The 17719-nt window shown below is 44.2% G+C and overlaps 1 protein-coding gene across 3 annotated transcripts in view; it reads right to left on the bottom strand.

Moving 5' to 3' along the window:
- Positions 1-49: 49 nt before the first annotated feature.
- The window catches only part of RMND5A (required for meiotic nuclear division 5 homolog A), a 288575-nt gene continuing 270905 nt past the window's right edge, over positions 50-17719 (bottom strand). For all 3 annotated transcript variants that reach the window (XM_085642633.1, XM_085642632.1, XM_085642634.1), the window contains 2 exons: positions 10667-10821; positions 50-897 (listed from right to left, as the gene is read on the bottom strand). In XM_085642633.1, coding sequence (XP_085498759.1) covers positions 834-897; positions 10667-10821 — 219 coding nt within the window. In that variant the 3' untranslated portion in view covers positions 50-833. The remainder of the gene's footprint in view (positions 898-10666; positions 10822-17719) is intronic.

The following is a 17719-nucleotide window of genomic DNA, read 5'->3' as shown; positions in this document are numbered from 1 at the left end:
GTGACAGCAAGCCATGCTAATATTCAAATATGCAAAACCGTTTACGTGATTAGGTGCCATCTCAAATAACAATTTATTTTATAATTCCATTTTATTGAATACTCGTATACACAAATATTTTCTTGATAATTAAAGGACAAAAAAAATCTCTCTTTGCACACATTCCCATAGGCCATTAACCCCACAGTGTTCTTTAAATTAGAAATAGAATATACCAGTATGCCATTCAGGCTTTACGTATTTACAATAGCAATCAAGTTATAGTTTAAAGTTGAAAACAAACTGTTCAAAAGCAAACAAGGTTCATCGCAACATTCTCTGCCAACGGGAAAAATGCATCACTTTTATAGCCACTATTGTCTTTTCTTATTTTCTGCAGTAGTGTACGGACATATATATTTATCATTTATGTACACAATACATTAAGTAAACTTCTCACAAACATTGCTTTTGGTGACAATTCTCAACAAGACCACAGAACAACCAATGGAGAAATATTACAAGAGGGTGATGTTCACGTTTTTGAACTTGCATTTAAAAGTACAAATTTGAAATAGATTAAAGTACAAAAACCTGCAATAAATTAAAACTGCTGGTGCATTTGTGCATTTTACTTGATAGGTGGGTCGGGAATAAAAAGCAGAACCTGAATAAAGCCCTACGTTAGTAATCAGTAGCATCTGAGCTCTGCAGCACCTTCCCCTTGGCGTGAATAGTAAGATGGTGGCAGGTTTTCAGAAAACGTAGCCTAGATAAGTCATTTGAGTGTGCCACATTTAAAAAGAGCACAGATGTTCAGCTCTTTCTCTTTCAATCCGTACTTTAATGATTATTCAGAAGAATATCTGTTTGGCATCTCCTGGACTTTGCTCCGTTGGGCAATACGGACATTTTAACCTAGAAACAAAAAATACCACACATTACTACCACATTAAGATTGTTTTAAAAAAGAACCACACTTATAATAGAAAAATTGGCGTTTACTTTAGTACCAAAATGTCGTACATGTATGGAAATAAATTACTTTGCTTTTGTTGAAAACAAACTTTATGTTCACTAAACCTAGTCTGATAGTCCCAAAGCATATTTCATTATGCACTTCTTACAGAGTGTGCCTCTAAGTGTTTGTGGCACATTGCTTCCAATCTCACATACAACTAGCAGCAAGCTGAAGAAAATACGAGCCTACAACTCTGTTATTAGTTCAGTTCTCAAACTGTGGTAACGCCACTCGCATAAAACACAAGTAACTCAACCATAATCACCCTCAATCAGTATGGAAAAGTTACTTATCTATAATCCTAAATCCCTGTCACAGCTGTACATGCTGAATCCATAAACAGTATAATATCTCTGTAAACTTATGGGATCAGTAGAAACGCTTTTTTCCGTCAATATATTTCTAATACAAAAATTCTTAAATAAATTAAAACATGCTTATAAAAAGGTAGTAAAATAGAAAATGTGACTGATAATGCACCATTGATTAATTAAACCAACAAACAAAAGTAGAAATGGGGCCTGAAATCAGGCTGTAAACAGACACAGGTCAAACTGACACTCCATCTTCAAGAATTCTAAATGTGGGGCGTGGCCAACAACATAGTGGAATAGCAGCTCTGCCAGCCTACCTTCTATCCGGCATCGATCCTGACCTCCCAGATCCATCCACCGTACTAGTCCACGGCTAAAGTGATGTGGTAACTCCTGGTAACAGTCGGATAGTGCCTGCGGCACCCTTTGTCTGAGGCGGACCAGACTGCTCGCAACAGATGGAACCTGCAAATGGCGACCTCGAGACAGCAGCTGGGCTTGGGCGGTGCCGGGGTTGTCCCTGCGGCTCAGAACAGGTAGCCTGATCCGCCGGACTGCGGGGACCTGAGAAATAAGGGTGGGCCGGAGCCGAAGCAGGGGAAGATTAACTCCGGAACCAGGAGCAACGAGGGTTTCCCTCTGGAGGCAAAAGCGTCGACTAGGTCAAAGCCGGCTTCCGGTGCTCCAGGCTGCTCCGGAGAGCAGCGGAGGTCCCGAATGACTGGGACCCCATACCCCACACAACCTCCATGAAGACCTGGTGGGTGCCCTCCGGCCTAAGGCCTGCGGGAGCGTACATGGGCTGACCCAGATGGGACATTGGCGGCAGTTCAAGGGACATGGGGCAGGAGAGAGATGACCTTGATGAGTGTATATGCCCCTCCCCGACTCCAGGCTCAAACACTAGAAAGACTAACCGGAAGACTGCTGGAATTGAGCTCAAGCGTCCACATCCTAGGGGGAGACTTTAATGATGTCATGGACCCAATATTAGACCGAACAGACCCAGGCGCAACCGCCAGCAGCGACACAATTGAAACGTTTTACTGACACAATGGGGCATTTCCGACCTTTGGCGTAGACACCACTCCCAAACCCATACATAATCCTGCTACTCCGGGGCACACAAAGTGTTATTACGATTAGACTTTATGTTTGCTCCCGCGGGACAAATAGAAAGGTTAGAATGGACAGAAGACCTATTCAGAGGCCTTTCTGACAACTCCCCACTTTGGCTCACCGTGGGACAGAAGACGTGCGACTCGGGCCAAATATTGAAATTGAATGCATGGGAATTAAAAGACGGAGTGGCAAGAAAGATTAGAACAGCCACAGAAATATACTTTAAAGAAAACACGGGTCGGTGGAATCCACCATTATACTTTGGGAGGCCTATAAGACCGCGATAGAGCGCAAAACATGATTGCGCATAAGAGGCAGGAAGTAAAAGAAATAAAAGATATAGAATGCTGCCTCCTTCAGTTAGAAGCCCAACTAGTCATGCCCCTTAACCTTAAACAAATACGTGAAATGACGATTCTGCGCAGAGTATCTGGGAAATTGCTGGCCTGCCTGAGTAAGAAAGAGGCATAAGCCCGATGGGTGGCAGCTATAGACACAGACACTGACCACACATACACAACACCCCGAGAGATTGCAAATGAATTTGCTCGCTACTATGCAGCATTCTACAAACCAAGGCCCCTGGCTAATACCCAGCAGACAGAGTCATGTCTGGCAGATTTCACTCCCAACAGAAGCATTTCAGACGTTGGCAGAGGCAATAACTCCGACGGAGATCCAGACAGTCATAGGACACCTAAAACTGGGGAAAACCCCCAGACTTAACGGCATACCGGTGGAGTTCTATAAGAAAAACAGGAACATTCTAAGCCCCCACCTACTCACTTTAATCCTAGAAGCAAAAGTACAGGGTATACTTCCCCCTGATCTTAGAAACGCTATGATAAGTCGTACATAAACCGAGAAAAACGCAAACAGCCTGCAGCTCTTATCGCCCTATCTCCCTATTGAATATCGAAACAAAAATCTTAGCCATAGCTCTGGGAAACAGATTGGTACAAGTCATAACCACCCTAATCCACACAGACTAATTTGGTTTTATGTCCAAAATATTGACCCGCCTCAACCTGAAAAACACCGACAACTCAACTGATTGGTTAAGATGAAAAGCAGAGATTACTTTGGGAAGGAATTGTGGATTTGTTCTAAGAACCACCTTGTTGCGATGTATTTGTAAGAATGGTTCTTGTATGGTTAAAGCCTGGATCTCACTTACTCTCCTGAGAGAAGTAATTGCGACAAGGAAAGCTACTTTCCATGTGAGGAACTGCAGTTCATATTTGTGTAGAGGTTCTAATGGGGGACCCATGAGCCTGGTAAGAACAATGTGTAAATTCCACACAGAATCGTCACTATCGTCCTGTGGTACGTCTGTGTTGTCATCAGGGTCAGTAAAAGGGTCATTGTTGCCTCCCCCACCCCCTAAATCATCATCATCCTTTGGTGGTGGGGAGTGTGGTGGAAGTTCTGGAGAATATGGAGGAGAGACCGGCTTAGGAGAAAGAACAGGAGAATAGGGTCGTATAGGAGAAGTGGCACAGTCATTCCTCTTTACAGGCACTGCAGGAGTGTCTGGTGTGTCCAGCTTCCTCTTTTTGTGTAGAACAGCAGCCACATGCTCTGTTTTGGGGTCTATGTGGAGAGTTTTTTGTTTTGGATCGATAGGATCCGGTCGAAAAAGTTCTTAATCTTCGGTAACCGCTTTCGGCGCCGATTTTGTCGGGTCCGAACAGGGTTTGGATTTCTACTCCGAGGACTTAGGGGGTGGTTTGGGGTCCTTCGGCTTGGCTGTGGAGGCAGAAATCTTTTTCGGTTCCGAATGCTTTGGTTTCGGGTCCGATGTCTATTCTTTTGGCGTAGAAGTGGTCGGTGCCGATGTCTTTTTGGAAGTAGGCTGCGCTCCTGTCTTCGGTGCCGAAGGCACCTGCGGGACACTGAGATGCGGTTTGCTCAGCCCCGACCTAGCGGAAGGCTTGTGCTTTATCTTCGGGGGCGGGGCTTCTGAAGCTTGTTTTCGGTCGCGACCGGGGCCAGCGGGCTATCTCTTGACCAGGGCCTTCTTTTTTTGGGGTGGAGTTGGGGTAGGGGCAATTGTACTCACTCGTTGACCAGGAGTGATGTGGTCGTCTGAGTCGTCTGCTTCGGACATTCAGACACAATTTTCAGGTCCTAAGAATCCTCCTCCGGGACATCAGGGCCTTCATCGAAGATGTCCACCAGTACCAGAGCTGCTCGCTGAGGCATGATGTGTCGTCGGGCCCAGCGATCACGGATGGTCTTTTTAGATCTAAAAGAGGTGCAGGCCTGGCAATTGTTCTCGTCATGCTCAGGCGAGAGACACAGGTTACAGAACTTGTGATGGTCACTGTGTGGGAATTTAGCTCCACACTGGGGGCATTTTTTAAATGGAGTCCATTCCATTAGCTGTAGGCCCGAACGGCGTCGATAGGCCCAACGGCCCCGCGTCGACGACTGGAATCGAGTAGTTGAGGTGCACGTCGCAGATCACGCGATCAAAAACAATACCGTCGAGTTTTAGATACTTTGCGCGTCGAAAAGGTTTGGAGAATATGGTGCCGAACCGGAGCGCAGAAGTTACATCCGAACCCGATGGCGGAATAAAACAATCTGAGGATGGAGTCGATGTCCATGCGCACGATCGTCCAAGGGAGGAGTCGCCTATCTTGTGACTACAAAAGACTCTTCCGCGACAACAACAAAGTGCAAGCATCCGAGCCCATCACCAGATGGCGATCTATGCACTGGTTACAATCTGCAGCTCATATGCCTCAAACATACATTTAAAAAAAAGAATTCTAAATGCTGCCACTTTTCCCACTATGAACTGCAGGATAAATCAGATAACATAGAAAGATGTTCACATCAACAGAATTCCACCCATTTATGAGAACGTCCGTAGATGCGTTATAGGAAAACTAGCTAACGCGTAAATAAATATTCCTTCACTATCATGAGGATCTCACAGACATCCATACAGCAAGCTTTTTTTTAAAAAAAAAGGGGGGACTTAAACGTCAAGAAAAAGGTTAGGATGTGAGATGTAACCCACCAAATTTTCTACTCCCGTCAGAATCAGTAATTTAGTGTTAAACAAAATATATGAAACAATCTTTAGACGGCTGCCCTATTTGGAACGAGGAAATCTCTCAGGAAGCAGCAGTAGTTGGCTTACCACTGATGGATTGTGCTCTGTTTACCAAGAAGGGAGTGTTCAGCTTCTGACAGCATTTAATGCTAGAGGACACCACACATAGTTTGCTTAGTAGAAAACATGAGTGTATTAGCAACCACAAATGAAAACAAACAGCTTTGCATATCTCAAGTTTTTTTTTTTTTAGCCTTTGCTCCATAAAATCTCAGACACACCTTCACGTCCAAAGTATGGGAGCTCTTTTTGGAAGAAGGGCCCAGGGAAAAATCAGAAAGGATCTACCTCTTGTCAGAGCCATGAAGTGCTTTGCAGAAGAGGGATCATGGATTCTATTTCTGAGGTGCACGGATTAGAGAGATGTGTCGGTATCTTTGCCATCTATCTGGGATGAGACTTGGTGGTGCGCATGTGATACCTAGAGTGTGCTCCAAGCTTGACGCAGTGGCGTTTGATCTCGTTTTACACATTTATGGTGGAAATCAAAGAAGTGTGAGTTTAGTAGTGCAAGTTACAAATATCACCCAGTTAGGGCTGTACCTTAAAGGTAGCCAAGAATTAAATAACAGGAGACAGGACCATATCTGTTCTGAAATTCAAGTGATTCTGGGTGGATCAGATTTTCTTTGATAGTTTATTCAATAGTGTGCACATCCTACGCAGGTATTATGAACTGAAAGACTTATCAGCGGTAAGTCTGTTCCTGATATGAGTTTTTTTTTTTTTTTACTGTATACAATGAGTTTTGTCCTGGTAACAGAAACGCTGGTGGTACACATTTCATCCACCTCCAAGGCAAGGGCAATACATTTTAGTGACACAGAACTCACAGTCAGTCTTTTTGCAGACTAAACAAGAGACTCCTTTGATGGCAGCTCTAAACATATTAGAGAAATTTAGAGTATCTAATTTAAAATCAATAGAGACAAGATGGATAACCTGAAATCTCTCTATTCCATAGGTGATCCATAGGTGAGGTAACCTGGATTAAGGGTAATCACCCCATTCAAATGAGCTAAAAATTCAACTGGCTGCTGTGACCTAGATGGTCGTGCTCCCAGGCGCAACGAGTTTAGCTCAGCGATCGACAGTGCTAAAGCAGTGTGGTAATTACCAGAGCTGTAGACAGGTGCATTCCCAAGGTGGAATTGGAGGATTCTCTGCAATCAACAGATGTAGCCCACTTCCAGGTCATTTGTTCTGCGGATGCAACCCCGAAAGCGAGTCAGAAGGGGCACACAGGCACCAGAGTCGTCCCAGATCGCTTTCAGGCAGTTAGCTTCTTTCTTCCCAGGCATTCTGGACCTCACTCTGTAGGTCGAAGGTTTGCTGAAGACAACTTGGGGACATTCAAAAAGCTTCCTTGGGAATGCATTCTGCCCGTTGCTAACCGTTGGATGGTGGTTTGTACCTCACATTTTTCGGCATTCTATACGCTGGCTTTATTTGTTTTAAACTCTCCAGCGTGAGCTCATCCCTCCCAAGGAGTAAAGTCTTTTCACACTACCTCTCCTTGTATTCTTCCACAAGTGCACTTTTCTGTAAGCAGGCCTGTAAATCTTGTTCTTATCTGGTCACATTTGCTGTGCATTCAAAGACAGAGGCCAATTTTTAGGCGTTTACTTTCGGGAGCGCTTGGTGTTTTCTTTCTCTTACATCAAAGTGAGAGGATTTAAGTGACAATCTTGCTGGATACTGGGGGTAGGAAAGGGTTTTTTCTTACTACACAACATCATTTAAATGAACTGTGCAAGTATTTCAGAATATATCAGAATTACCAAAGAACAAGTGAAGCACATTTTTTGTTAATTTTGAAGTGTGTTGGAAACAAATATTTTAATATGATGAAAAAAAACAAATCAATACAGTAGGTGATGCTATTTCTACACATTGTTTGTTCGCTGTTTAGTTTTATTAGTAAAACTGTATGTCTGTGCAAATGTAATGCTCATTTCAATTGAAAATGTGTGTGTCTGTAATGGCAGTACCACACAATGCATACTTAACTTTACCCCACTCCACGCCACTGCAGTCTACTCTGCACCACTCCACACTGCCACTGCACTCTATGTCACTTCACTAGGTCTACTCTACACCTCTCTAGTCCACTCTGCAGCACTCTACACCAACCTACTTTACACCACTCCACTCTACAGCAATCCAGTCTAGGCCACTCCACTCTGCACAACTCCACAACAATGCACTCTCCTCTGAACCACTCTTCTATATGCCCTTGCACTCTATGCCAATCCACTGTATGCTACTCTAATCTACTCTACACCACTTTACTCTATGGCATAGCACTCTACACCGCTCTACTCAGTCACTGCACTCTACCCTGCACCACTCCACGCCACTTCACTCTGCTCGGAAACAATCTTCTCCACTCTATGCTACTGCACTCTACTCTGCTACTAATGCACTCCATGCTACTGCACTCTGCATTACTCCACTCTATGCCACTGCACTCTACACCACTTTACTCTACGCAATTAGTCTACACCACTATATGCCACCGCATTCTACCCTGCACCATTTCACTCTACTCTGAAACAATCTATTATATGCCACTGCACTCTACACCTCTCTACACCACTGCACTCTACAACACTACTCTGCAACACTGCTTTCTCTACCACTTTATTCTGCACTGTACGCCACTCTGCAGCACACCACTCTGCGCCACTGCACCACTCTACACCATTCAACTGTTCACCACTGCACCCTATGGTGCTCTACACCACTGCACTTTAAGTCAATGCACTCTACACCAGGTCACTCTACGCTACTCCAGTGTTCATGACTCCACTCTATGCCACTGTACTCCACTCTCAGTCATTCCACTCTACGAAACTCTTTTCCATGTCACTAACTTTTAGCTATGCTATACCATAGCCACGTTGGTGTACAACATGGCTAGAACTTACTAACAAAGCCAATAGCTCTTGCATAGGTGAGACCCATTGACTTTGCCAATGCTAGTTTAATATGTTGCACCCTGCCTCAGGACTCATTAGGCCTGCAGCAGGGATGACTTCCACACATTAAAGGGGGAGTTTTGCCTTTGCAAAGTTGAGTTAGCAGTTTTAAACTTCCCTTCCAGACTTGCAGTGGCAGACTGGGAGCCATGGTTGACCGTGTCTCCCTCAGGTTGGCACAACAAGTGCTGGAGTCCCTGAAGGGACACTAACCTACAGGCATAGGGTACTACTGGTACCACATATTAGGGACTTCAAAGTTAGCCTATGCCAATTGGGTGTAAGCCAATTAAACATACCTGTTGTACAGCACGCTTCAAAATAACCTATGTTACTAGAATTCAATTTATGGTAATCAATGTAACAACTCTGGAAGCATGGAAGGCAGAGTCTACCTTAAGGGGATTTGAACAAATTACCTTAAAATCATTGCATACATCAAGTAGCTAGCACTAAACGGACAGAGCCGCCTTACCGGAACACATTTTTTGTAGCCATATAGCCCTCTACAGTGGAGTAAACTAGCCGTGAAAGGCCTTCTCCAGCATTATTGCCTTAAGCCGAAGGCGTCAGTCAATAACATCAGAGCAGTACTTTAGTGGCGAGTTAACACCCACCTGCTCAGAGAGCAGAGGTCTTAAAAACCCCAACACTTCTCTTCCTCAACTGTGACACATCCTGCTGTCCCCTCTCATCAGATACTGCTGGATCACACGTCAACTTTACCTGCCTAGAAGAGATCAACTGGACTATCAAAGCAGGCAGAGAAAAAGAATCCACAGCCCTTCACGCAGCTCAGCAAAATAACATCACTTCATTTGGCAGGACAGTGGAAAACACAGGAGCAGGGCAAACAACACTTCCTTTCTATTTCCATGGCTCCAGTGGTACACTGCATGAGGCAGTGCGAGACTCACAATTTTCCCACAGCTTCTGCCTTTCTCATCACTCTGCGCAATCCACATATCTTGAGTAGAGTTTGGTAGTCATGATAGGTCAATTAACACACAGTAATTTCAACAGCAGGAGGCCTATAGCAATGATTAAAACCTACAGTCGGTTTATTTTCTTAATAACGTTCCCAACATGCCCTCATCATTTCCCAACTCGACTATGCTAACAGTCTGTACATTGGCCTCCCAGATTTCCTGATGAGAAGGATGCAGCGTATCCAAAACGCCGCAGCCAGACTTTTGAGGAATGTGCCTCTACGGTATCACATTTCGCCTCATTTGGAAAGCCTCCATTGGCTGCCAGTAGTAAAAAGAGTGCAGTTCAAAGCCATCGTGTTGGCTCATAAAGCCTCTAGAGGGGTAGGTCCTTGGTACTTGAAGCAGAGATTGCAGAAATATCTTCCACCTAGAACGCTTAGATCCAGCAAACAAAATCTTTTGATCATCCCTAGGTTCAGAAAGTCGAGGACAGGTGGACGTGCGTTTTCCGTGAAAACTGCCATGTTATGGAACAACTTACCAAATGATCTCAGACTCATTGACAAGGAACTCCCGTTCAGAAAGGCATTGAAGACCTGGCTATTCAGACTACCTTAGAGATTGGCTCAGGCCGCTCTCTGCTTAATCTCATGCGTTTGCAGGACATTAGCGCCGGGACACTTTCGTTGGAAGTAGCTGTCGCGCTTTATAAAGTATTAATAATAATAATAATAACATTCCTAAGTTCTAACTATGTGTTAGTGCCCACACCTGTGGGTAATAACAGTTATTCATCTTCCACATAATTATAGACTTGAGCCTCAAGCAAGGGCCCATATAGAGAGAAGAGTAATTTAAAAAATTGCCCTGTAGCTAATAGCAATAAGGCTGTTATCACCACCTCATCTCCGGTAGTGGTTTCACTCACCATGGGGTGAGGTGATGAACGGCTCCTCTGTAATACTACTTCAGTGCTCCTATAGCTCTTTTATCAGAAACTGCTATGTTGTGTTGTGCTGCGCTACCCCACACCTTTGGTTGCAAATTCAATGCAAGCATTAACGGCCAGTAGAAAACAAACTAAACAGATTAGTTTATTATTTTTTTTTTTTAATACTTTTCAATGGTGGTTAGGGTTGCTATTCTTATTTTCGCCATTTCTGTTGCTGATTGACTTGTTTCATACTTACTTGGTTCCATTAAACATTTTGTTGAGAGCATCCCTGGAGATGATGTGCCCACACACAAGTTTCATTGGTGGATTGTTCTCTGTTGTTTGCTGGCGCAGAATTGGGCATGCAAATATTGAATGGTACCAACATTTCTTACCTAGATCAACTTCAATCTGAAATAAGTAAATACAATGAAATTAAAAAAAGGCTAGAATTCCTAAAAGTGTTAAGAACAAAGAGTACAAAAAGTACTGTGTCAAGCAATACAATACATATTAAAAGGTGTTCTTTTCCAACAAAGCCTCTTTGAGCGACACTGGAAGAAGAGGAGACAAAGAGATGCAAGAGGAGCAGAAAAGCATTAATAGCTGTGAATCAAGGAGTTGCTCTAAGCTACGTGGCTTGTTCCTGATTCAATCCGACTTGGCAGAATGGACTAACGGGTGAAACTCAAGTGATGGAAAGGACAATAAGACTCAGAGCCTGAGATGATAATGGATTGAGGAGCAGCAGCTATCATTGACCTGTCCCCATCACTCGCAATGCAGGGGAAGGAGGGCTGCTGTAGAATCAGAGGTTGATGAGGAGTGGCATAACTGAATAGTTAGAAAGAGAATCCTCCCTCCATTACGCTGACACATCATACTTCCTAGCAGATCTCTGCTGTAAACAATGCCATTAATCCTAAACTGGCAATCTAATACAGCTATTTGACAATTGTACTTATTTTATTAAGTTATATGTTTATTTCATATTTTGCCCAATTGGCATTTCCAATCTCTTTAGCATTCCGTTATATTTTTCTTATATAACGATTAGGTCTGGAAAAATGCTGTGCTGTGCCGCAACAGGTAAATTGAGAAACTTCCAATACAATGTCCAATGCAGAGAACTCTTCTATATCTACGTCTCTAAATAAAAAAAAATGGTAAAGCCAATAGGGGTGCTGTTTTGCCGTGGTTTTTACATGGATTTATTGTTGGGGATGCTGCTGCGAGAAAAAAAGGGAAACATTGGTGAATAGTAAACAATACCATTGTACTCCCTGGAACTTAAGGAACCTATGGTGTGTGGAAACATTTTGTGAAAGGCCAAAATGCAGTCACTCACAGCAACGTTAGCCAATGGCTGAAGTGGGCTGACATTGCCCCATGGCGTGGAGGCCGGACCAAAAATGTGATTGACACAATAACAGACCGATGAAGAAGAGGGCTGGCTGAAAGTCCCTATAATTATACTACGCATATAATTTTAGTAAAAACCAAAAGGTCTTGGCTACCGCCAGAACCTTCGCAATCCTAGTGGTCACCCTTGACCTTGACTGGCTCTTTAAAGCGATCTGTGGGCAATTTTAGCTTTCACTTAAGCATGGGCAGAAATTAGACTGTCCTTTCCGATGTAAAGTCTCCATGAGGAAATCATCATCCTAGTGAAGGACATGCCAGTCCACTTTGTGGAAAGCAGCAACCTTCCGTACAACCTTGTGATATGTGGTTGTATCGACTGGGGCAAACGGCTTGACTGGATAGTAATCCATTCCTGAATCCCCGGGGCTAGGGAGGCTTGTAACTGATATTGTTGTGTAGTTCCTAGAAACCTAAACAGGATCTGCGCGTTTAGACAACATAGACTGTGGGATTGGTGTCCAGACTGATTCCAGACACCCCCACCGGGTGCGTTTGCCTGTATACCAGCTAGCTCACAGTGCCACTAGAAACCCCTCTTATCAAGGAGAGAATAGTTCTTGGCAACTATCGAACATGACAACTCTGTCCCATCAGGGATCGGGTTAACAGTGTGATACTTTTCGCTCAGTCACTCAGGCTCACTTTGTCTCAGAGAGATACACAGACTAAATGGTGGGGACGTTTTTCCAATAAGCATTTACTGAACCAGCATCATTCTAGTGTAAAATAGGTGTGCTGAAACAACCATAAGACAGAAACAGATATAAATGATTATAAGCACCAACTGAGTAAAAGGATGGTAGATTTCTACCTTAGTGCTAAAACAATGAATACAGGCAGGTATTAAAATACATGACAATAAAATGCGTACTCCTACGATGCGACCCTAAGTAGATGTACCCAAGTGTACCTAGCATGTATGTAGGTGTGCAGCTAAGAAACGCTCTAAGATAAAGTCAACCCCATTACCTGAAGTGAGACTGTGGGACCCCGTCTTGGTCTCGAGATGGACACCCCGCAAGGGATGTCAAACCACTGTGAGCTGGAGTGTCTGCGTGCAGGAACCTCAGCGTCTCGCGTCAGTGTGTCAGCATTGAAGTCCTATTTCTCCTCTGTCTACCTCAGCAAGATATGGTGTTTATATACCCAAAGCGGTACACTCAGGGGTTTTTACCTTGCTGTGTCATGTCGGACTTAGGATGAAGGAAGGAATGACCCTTCTACATAGTTATTATGCAGGAGGATGTAGTCCTGCTGAGTTTACTAGAATCCTCATGCATAATGGATGAGGCTAGTTTTCAGGGAAAACCCCCACGTCCTGTCAGCAGTACTGTAACTAGGCAAGAGGTCAGTCCCAAGAACCGTTATGTAGTGTAATGGTAGGGGAGAATATAGGTGATAGGTGACTACCTGAGCCTATATTTGGGTACCTAAATGAAACATATCATAGTTATCCCACGTGTAGTTAGTGGGCACTGGATCAAATGGTGCGTTGTCGTGGGCAACAGGATAGAGGGACCTGCCAAGGCCATATGATGAGCGAGGGGTACCCCCTGCTGAGGATGGAAGTGGTGAAGTGTTGGGTGGTTGTGAAGGAGAAGATGGAGGAGGATGCAGAGGAAGAGGTGGAGACACAAATGGGATAGGGCTAGTGCCCCTGTCCTTCCGTTTCTTGTGCTTGGAAACAAGAGGCTCTGAAGCATTACGAAGAAGTTCTTCTTCGAAGGTGGGCTTCCTCTTAGGAGGTAAACTTTCGGCAGGGTTGGGAGGCAGTCTTGTGGAGATCTTGCCAGGATGGAAATAGAAACAAACGTTTTGTTTTGCATCCAATTCCTCCTGAAGTGGTTGAAGGATTGGTTGAAGGATTGATTGCTCAGAGTTGTCGAAGCCCTCCATGGAGGGAGTCGTCAGCACCAATGGTTTCGACATCAATGGCTTCTGGACCAAGGGGTCTTCAGATTAGACTGTGTCTAAGGCACCAATTACATTTTTGGTGCTGAAGCGGAGACTGGCTTTGTCATTGGCGTTGAAAGGATCTTTGGCTGCGAGCGGACTTGAGGTATGTTACATATGAACATAAGAAACACAGAAACACGGGAGTGTGTTTCTTATGTTCATTAATTGATGTGGTCAGATGGCAATTGGGTGCATGATCTAACTAGACTCACTCGTTAAATAATTTCAGAATAACTAATCATTAATTTTTTTGAAATAAAACCCCTTGTAGGCAGCTTTCATTTATTATTATTTAATTCACCCAAGCCTCCAAGGGTTTATTGGGTCTACCCTATTTGTATACTTCATGGTCAAGAGACAGGCAAACGATACACACCTGTTGGTCAGTCCATGGAAAGTATGCATGACAATGAAGACTTATGAAACGACGTCCTTCAGCCTATGTAAATACGCATCCAGAAATTCATCAAATACGAGGGGCAAGAGGCCCTGGCTGTTTAAGAGTCGATGCCAGATCAGGCTCCTGCCGATGTGGTTTCAGAGAAAAGGTATAGACAGCTGTATTTTACACATATTAAGGTCGAACAGACCAGTTGGTCCCAAACAGAAGCGTAGAGAATGCATCGAATTCAGAGTGCCGGCTGTACACGTCCGAATCAGATGGCGGAAAAAATATTTAAAATAGAGTTTAGGGACCATGCGCATTGCTGACTAAGGAAGCAATCACCATATGCTTTGTGACTGGTTTTCTTCAACTTGAAAACGCCCGAGCTCAAACATAGATGACAGGATTATGCAGAGCATGCTTATCCACAGCAACACAAACTACGAGCAGTGTGTTAGGATAGAGTGATCTGCGACCATAGATCATATCTTTGGTAAGGTGTTTTCAATAGTCCCCTATTTGAAACATTTCTTTCCACATATCATAGGACAGTCCTTCAAAAAGATCTCCATATAGAATTCCCAAATATCAGAGCCTGCTGGGAATAACAGACTAAACTTGTGGATTCTCATACCTTTTGATTCTGCATATCATAGACAGTAGGATAATTAATGGACTTTTAATCAAATTCCTTTCCCTTTGCTGAGTTACTAGGCAAAATGTAGTCAAGCAATGTCCTTGGAGCGTATAGGAAGAATAACTTAGACCGCTTCTAATACTTGGTGTTTCTTTCCTATACAATCAACTTTGCAATGCCCTCAATTACCCCTCTGGTTTATTTGCTATGTTCAATATTTGTAATGTAGAAACTGTTGTCGGGCCAAATAAATCTTTTCCACATAAGGCTTCTCCGTGATATTTTCCCATTACCAGTTAAAACCCAGGTATGCTCAATCTGGCACACCTTTTTATAACTGTATTTGTTGAAAGTTTTCTTGAAGCAGTGCCAGAATGTAAAGTAGATTTTAAACGTGTTGAAGATAGTTCTGCTGCCTTCAACCACATTTATTTGTTTTTTTGATTTATTTCTGGAAGAGCATGTATTAGGTTTTCCCTCTTTGCCCACTGTTGGTTGTCTCTTTGCCCATATCTGCTAAGCAATGCATCTAAATTTGCAATCCACCACCGAATCACTGTCTTTTCCATCTTTCGCCCTGCAGCTTTTAAATGCCAGTCTTTATCCAGGGGTGGACCTTGGGAAAGAGGATTGTAAGACTTTTTGTTTTCAGTTGACAGTTGTATGGTTCGATATGACCCCCGATATATTATGGGTCCTAGAAGATGGTTTTTACGTCCTCTTAATTCTCAGTGTTACTGCCCTTGTTGTAGCTGGTTTAGTGAATACCTCTTTAGCTTGCTATATCATTTTAGGCAGAATAGTTTTTGCCCCCGGCACAGGAGTTGACAATTCTAATAAAAGTGGATTCCTCTCACTCGGTTTGAGGCGGACATTATAGGTTTCTACAACTACTGCATGATAAAAATATAAGGTCACCTGTTGAGTACATTACAATGCCCTCCATTGAGAAGCCTCTTTCAATACTTATATTTTGTCCTGATCTCTTTTTGAAATATGTTAAGGAACTCTTCCTTAAAAGTTGGTCAACATATAAAAACATCCTCTGTGCAAGTATTTGCCCGTGGCATTGCGGCTGTGGGAAAGTAGCCCTTTTTGACAGGTTCACCGCCACTTTTTGCCTGGAAACTAATTTTGACTAGAAGTGCACTGGGTTCCTGCTAACAAGGTCCCAGTGCTAGGGCTCTTTTCCAAAAATGTACAATTGTTACCCTAATTTCCAAAACCTTTAGCACCCTCTGTAAGTCCCTAGTAAACGGGACCCCCGGCACCTAGGGCCTGAGGTGCTAAAGAGGGTCCCTAAGGGCGGCAGCACAAATTGTGCCACCCCAAGGGACCACACACCAATGACATGCAAGACTGCCTTTGCAGGCTGCGTGTCTTGGTGCAGACAAAAGTGAAAACACAACATGTCACACATCCCAGTGTGCCATGTTCCCTAACATTGCATGTAATATTTGTAAGTCACACCTACAGCAGGCCTGACAGCCCTAAGGCAGGGTGCTGAATATTACAAATGAGGGCCTACCTGCATGAGCAGATATGCCGCGGCACTGGTCAGTCCTATTACTGCTAGTGCAAGTGGACAAGGAAGCCAACATGTGCTGGACACTGGTGAAAACGAGTTACACAGCTATATGATGACTTCGCTGAAAATAGGGTTGTTTGGTATCAAACATCTTGTATTGGTAAACCCACACTGACTCCAATGGTAGATTTACCAAGGGATGCACCAAGAGGGCACCTTAGAGGTACCCCTGAAAACCTATCAGCCTCCGGTGTGTTCCCAGACTGGTTTCTGCCAGCCTACCACTTGAGACACTGTTCTGGGTCTCCTGAGAGCAAAGGCTCTCACCCTAGGAGGTCAGAACAAAGGCCGGTCAGGGAAGAGGGTCGTCCACATGATGACCTGCTGATTAGTCTTCCTAGGCTGCAAGCTTCAAAGAACTGCTGCCTTTGAAAGGCTATTCTGGCTCCCTCTCACAGGAGAGGAAGCCAACTCCTTTGTCCAGAGCTCCTTTGGAACCTGGACAGGTGGGGAAATTAGCAGAGGTGGGCTAAACTGAAGTGGACACGACTTTTCAGAAGTAGCCATCTTTGTGATAGCATACTTAGGAATTCTGGGACAGGGTTATGCCTACTACCAACAGGAAATGGTCATATAAGGGGTGTAGTGACAACAAGGGTACATAGCCCATTGGCTACTACCCTACACTCCCCTAATGTCCCTGAAATTCAGTATTTAGGTGAGCCCCTGGCACCAGAAGAGCAGATCCTGACGACCTGAAGAAAGAAGACCGACGAGAAGAGTTGCACAGCGAGAACAGAAGATCCAGCAACTGACTTGGTTCCAACCATGCCAGCTAACTTTGCCTATTGCACCAAAAGTCGACTTGTCCTGCAGCTGTTCAGTACCCAAAGTCCAGGAGACCTGCCAGCCTTCGCCCAGGAACCAATACCTCCCAAGGGACAGCAGAACTGTCTCCTGAAATCGGCAGAACAGCCAAAGAAAGGCAAAGAGTATTCCAGCCCTGCCAAAACCCCATGCCATCAAGCACCACTGCACCCAAGCCCGTGTCGAATGGCTAATGGTGTCAGCGTGGCCCTCAAGGTACCAAGTACACTGTGGAGTGACTCCACTACCTGACACCACCTGCAGCCTCTGTTTGCAGGCCACCTCACTCAAATGTGAGCGTTGTCAGACAGAGAAACCAGAAACCCCAAAGACCCATTTCACCTGGACGCCCCGTCTCAAGGAGAAGAGGACCAATGGTGTCCCCCACATTGCCCAACGAACAAGTTACTAACCTTCGGTAATGATGTATCTGTAAGAAACATTAGTTAGATTCCTCACCTTAGAATATCCCCAGGCGTCAGACTGGATCCGGAAGATTTTTCGTCAGCAA

The sequence above is a fragment of the Triturus cristatus genome, chromosome 2_2 (assembly GCF_964204655.1).
Source record: "Triturus cristatus chromosome 2_2, aTriCri1.1, whole genome shotgun sequence".
Classification (NCBI taxonomy): domain Eukaryota; kingdom Metazoa; phylum Chordata; class Amphibia; order Caudata; family Salamandridae; genus Triturus; species Triturus cristatus.
Note: the sequence above shows the minus strand (reverse complement) of the source record. Positions and strands in the feature narration are given on the sequence as shown.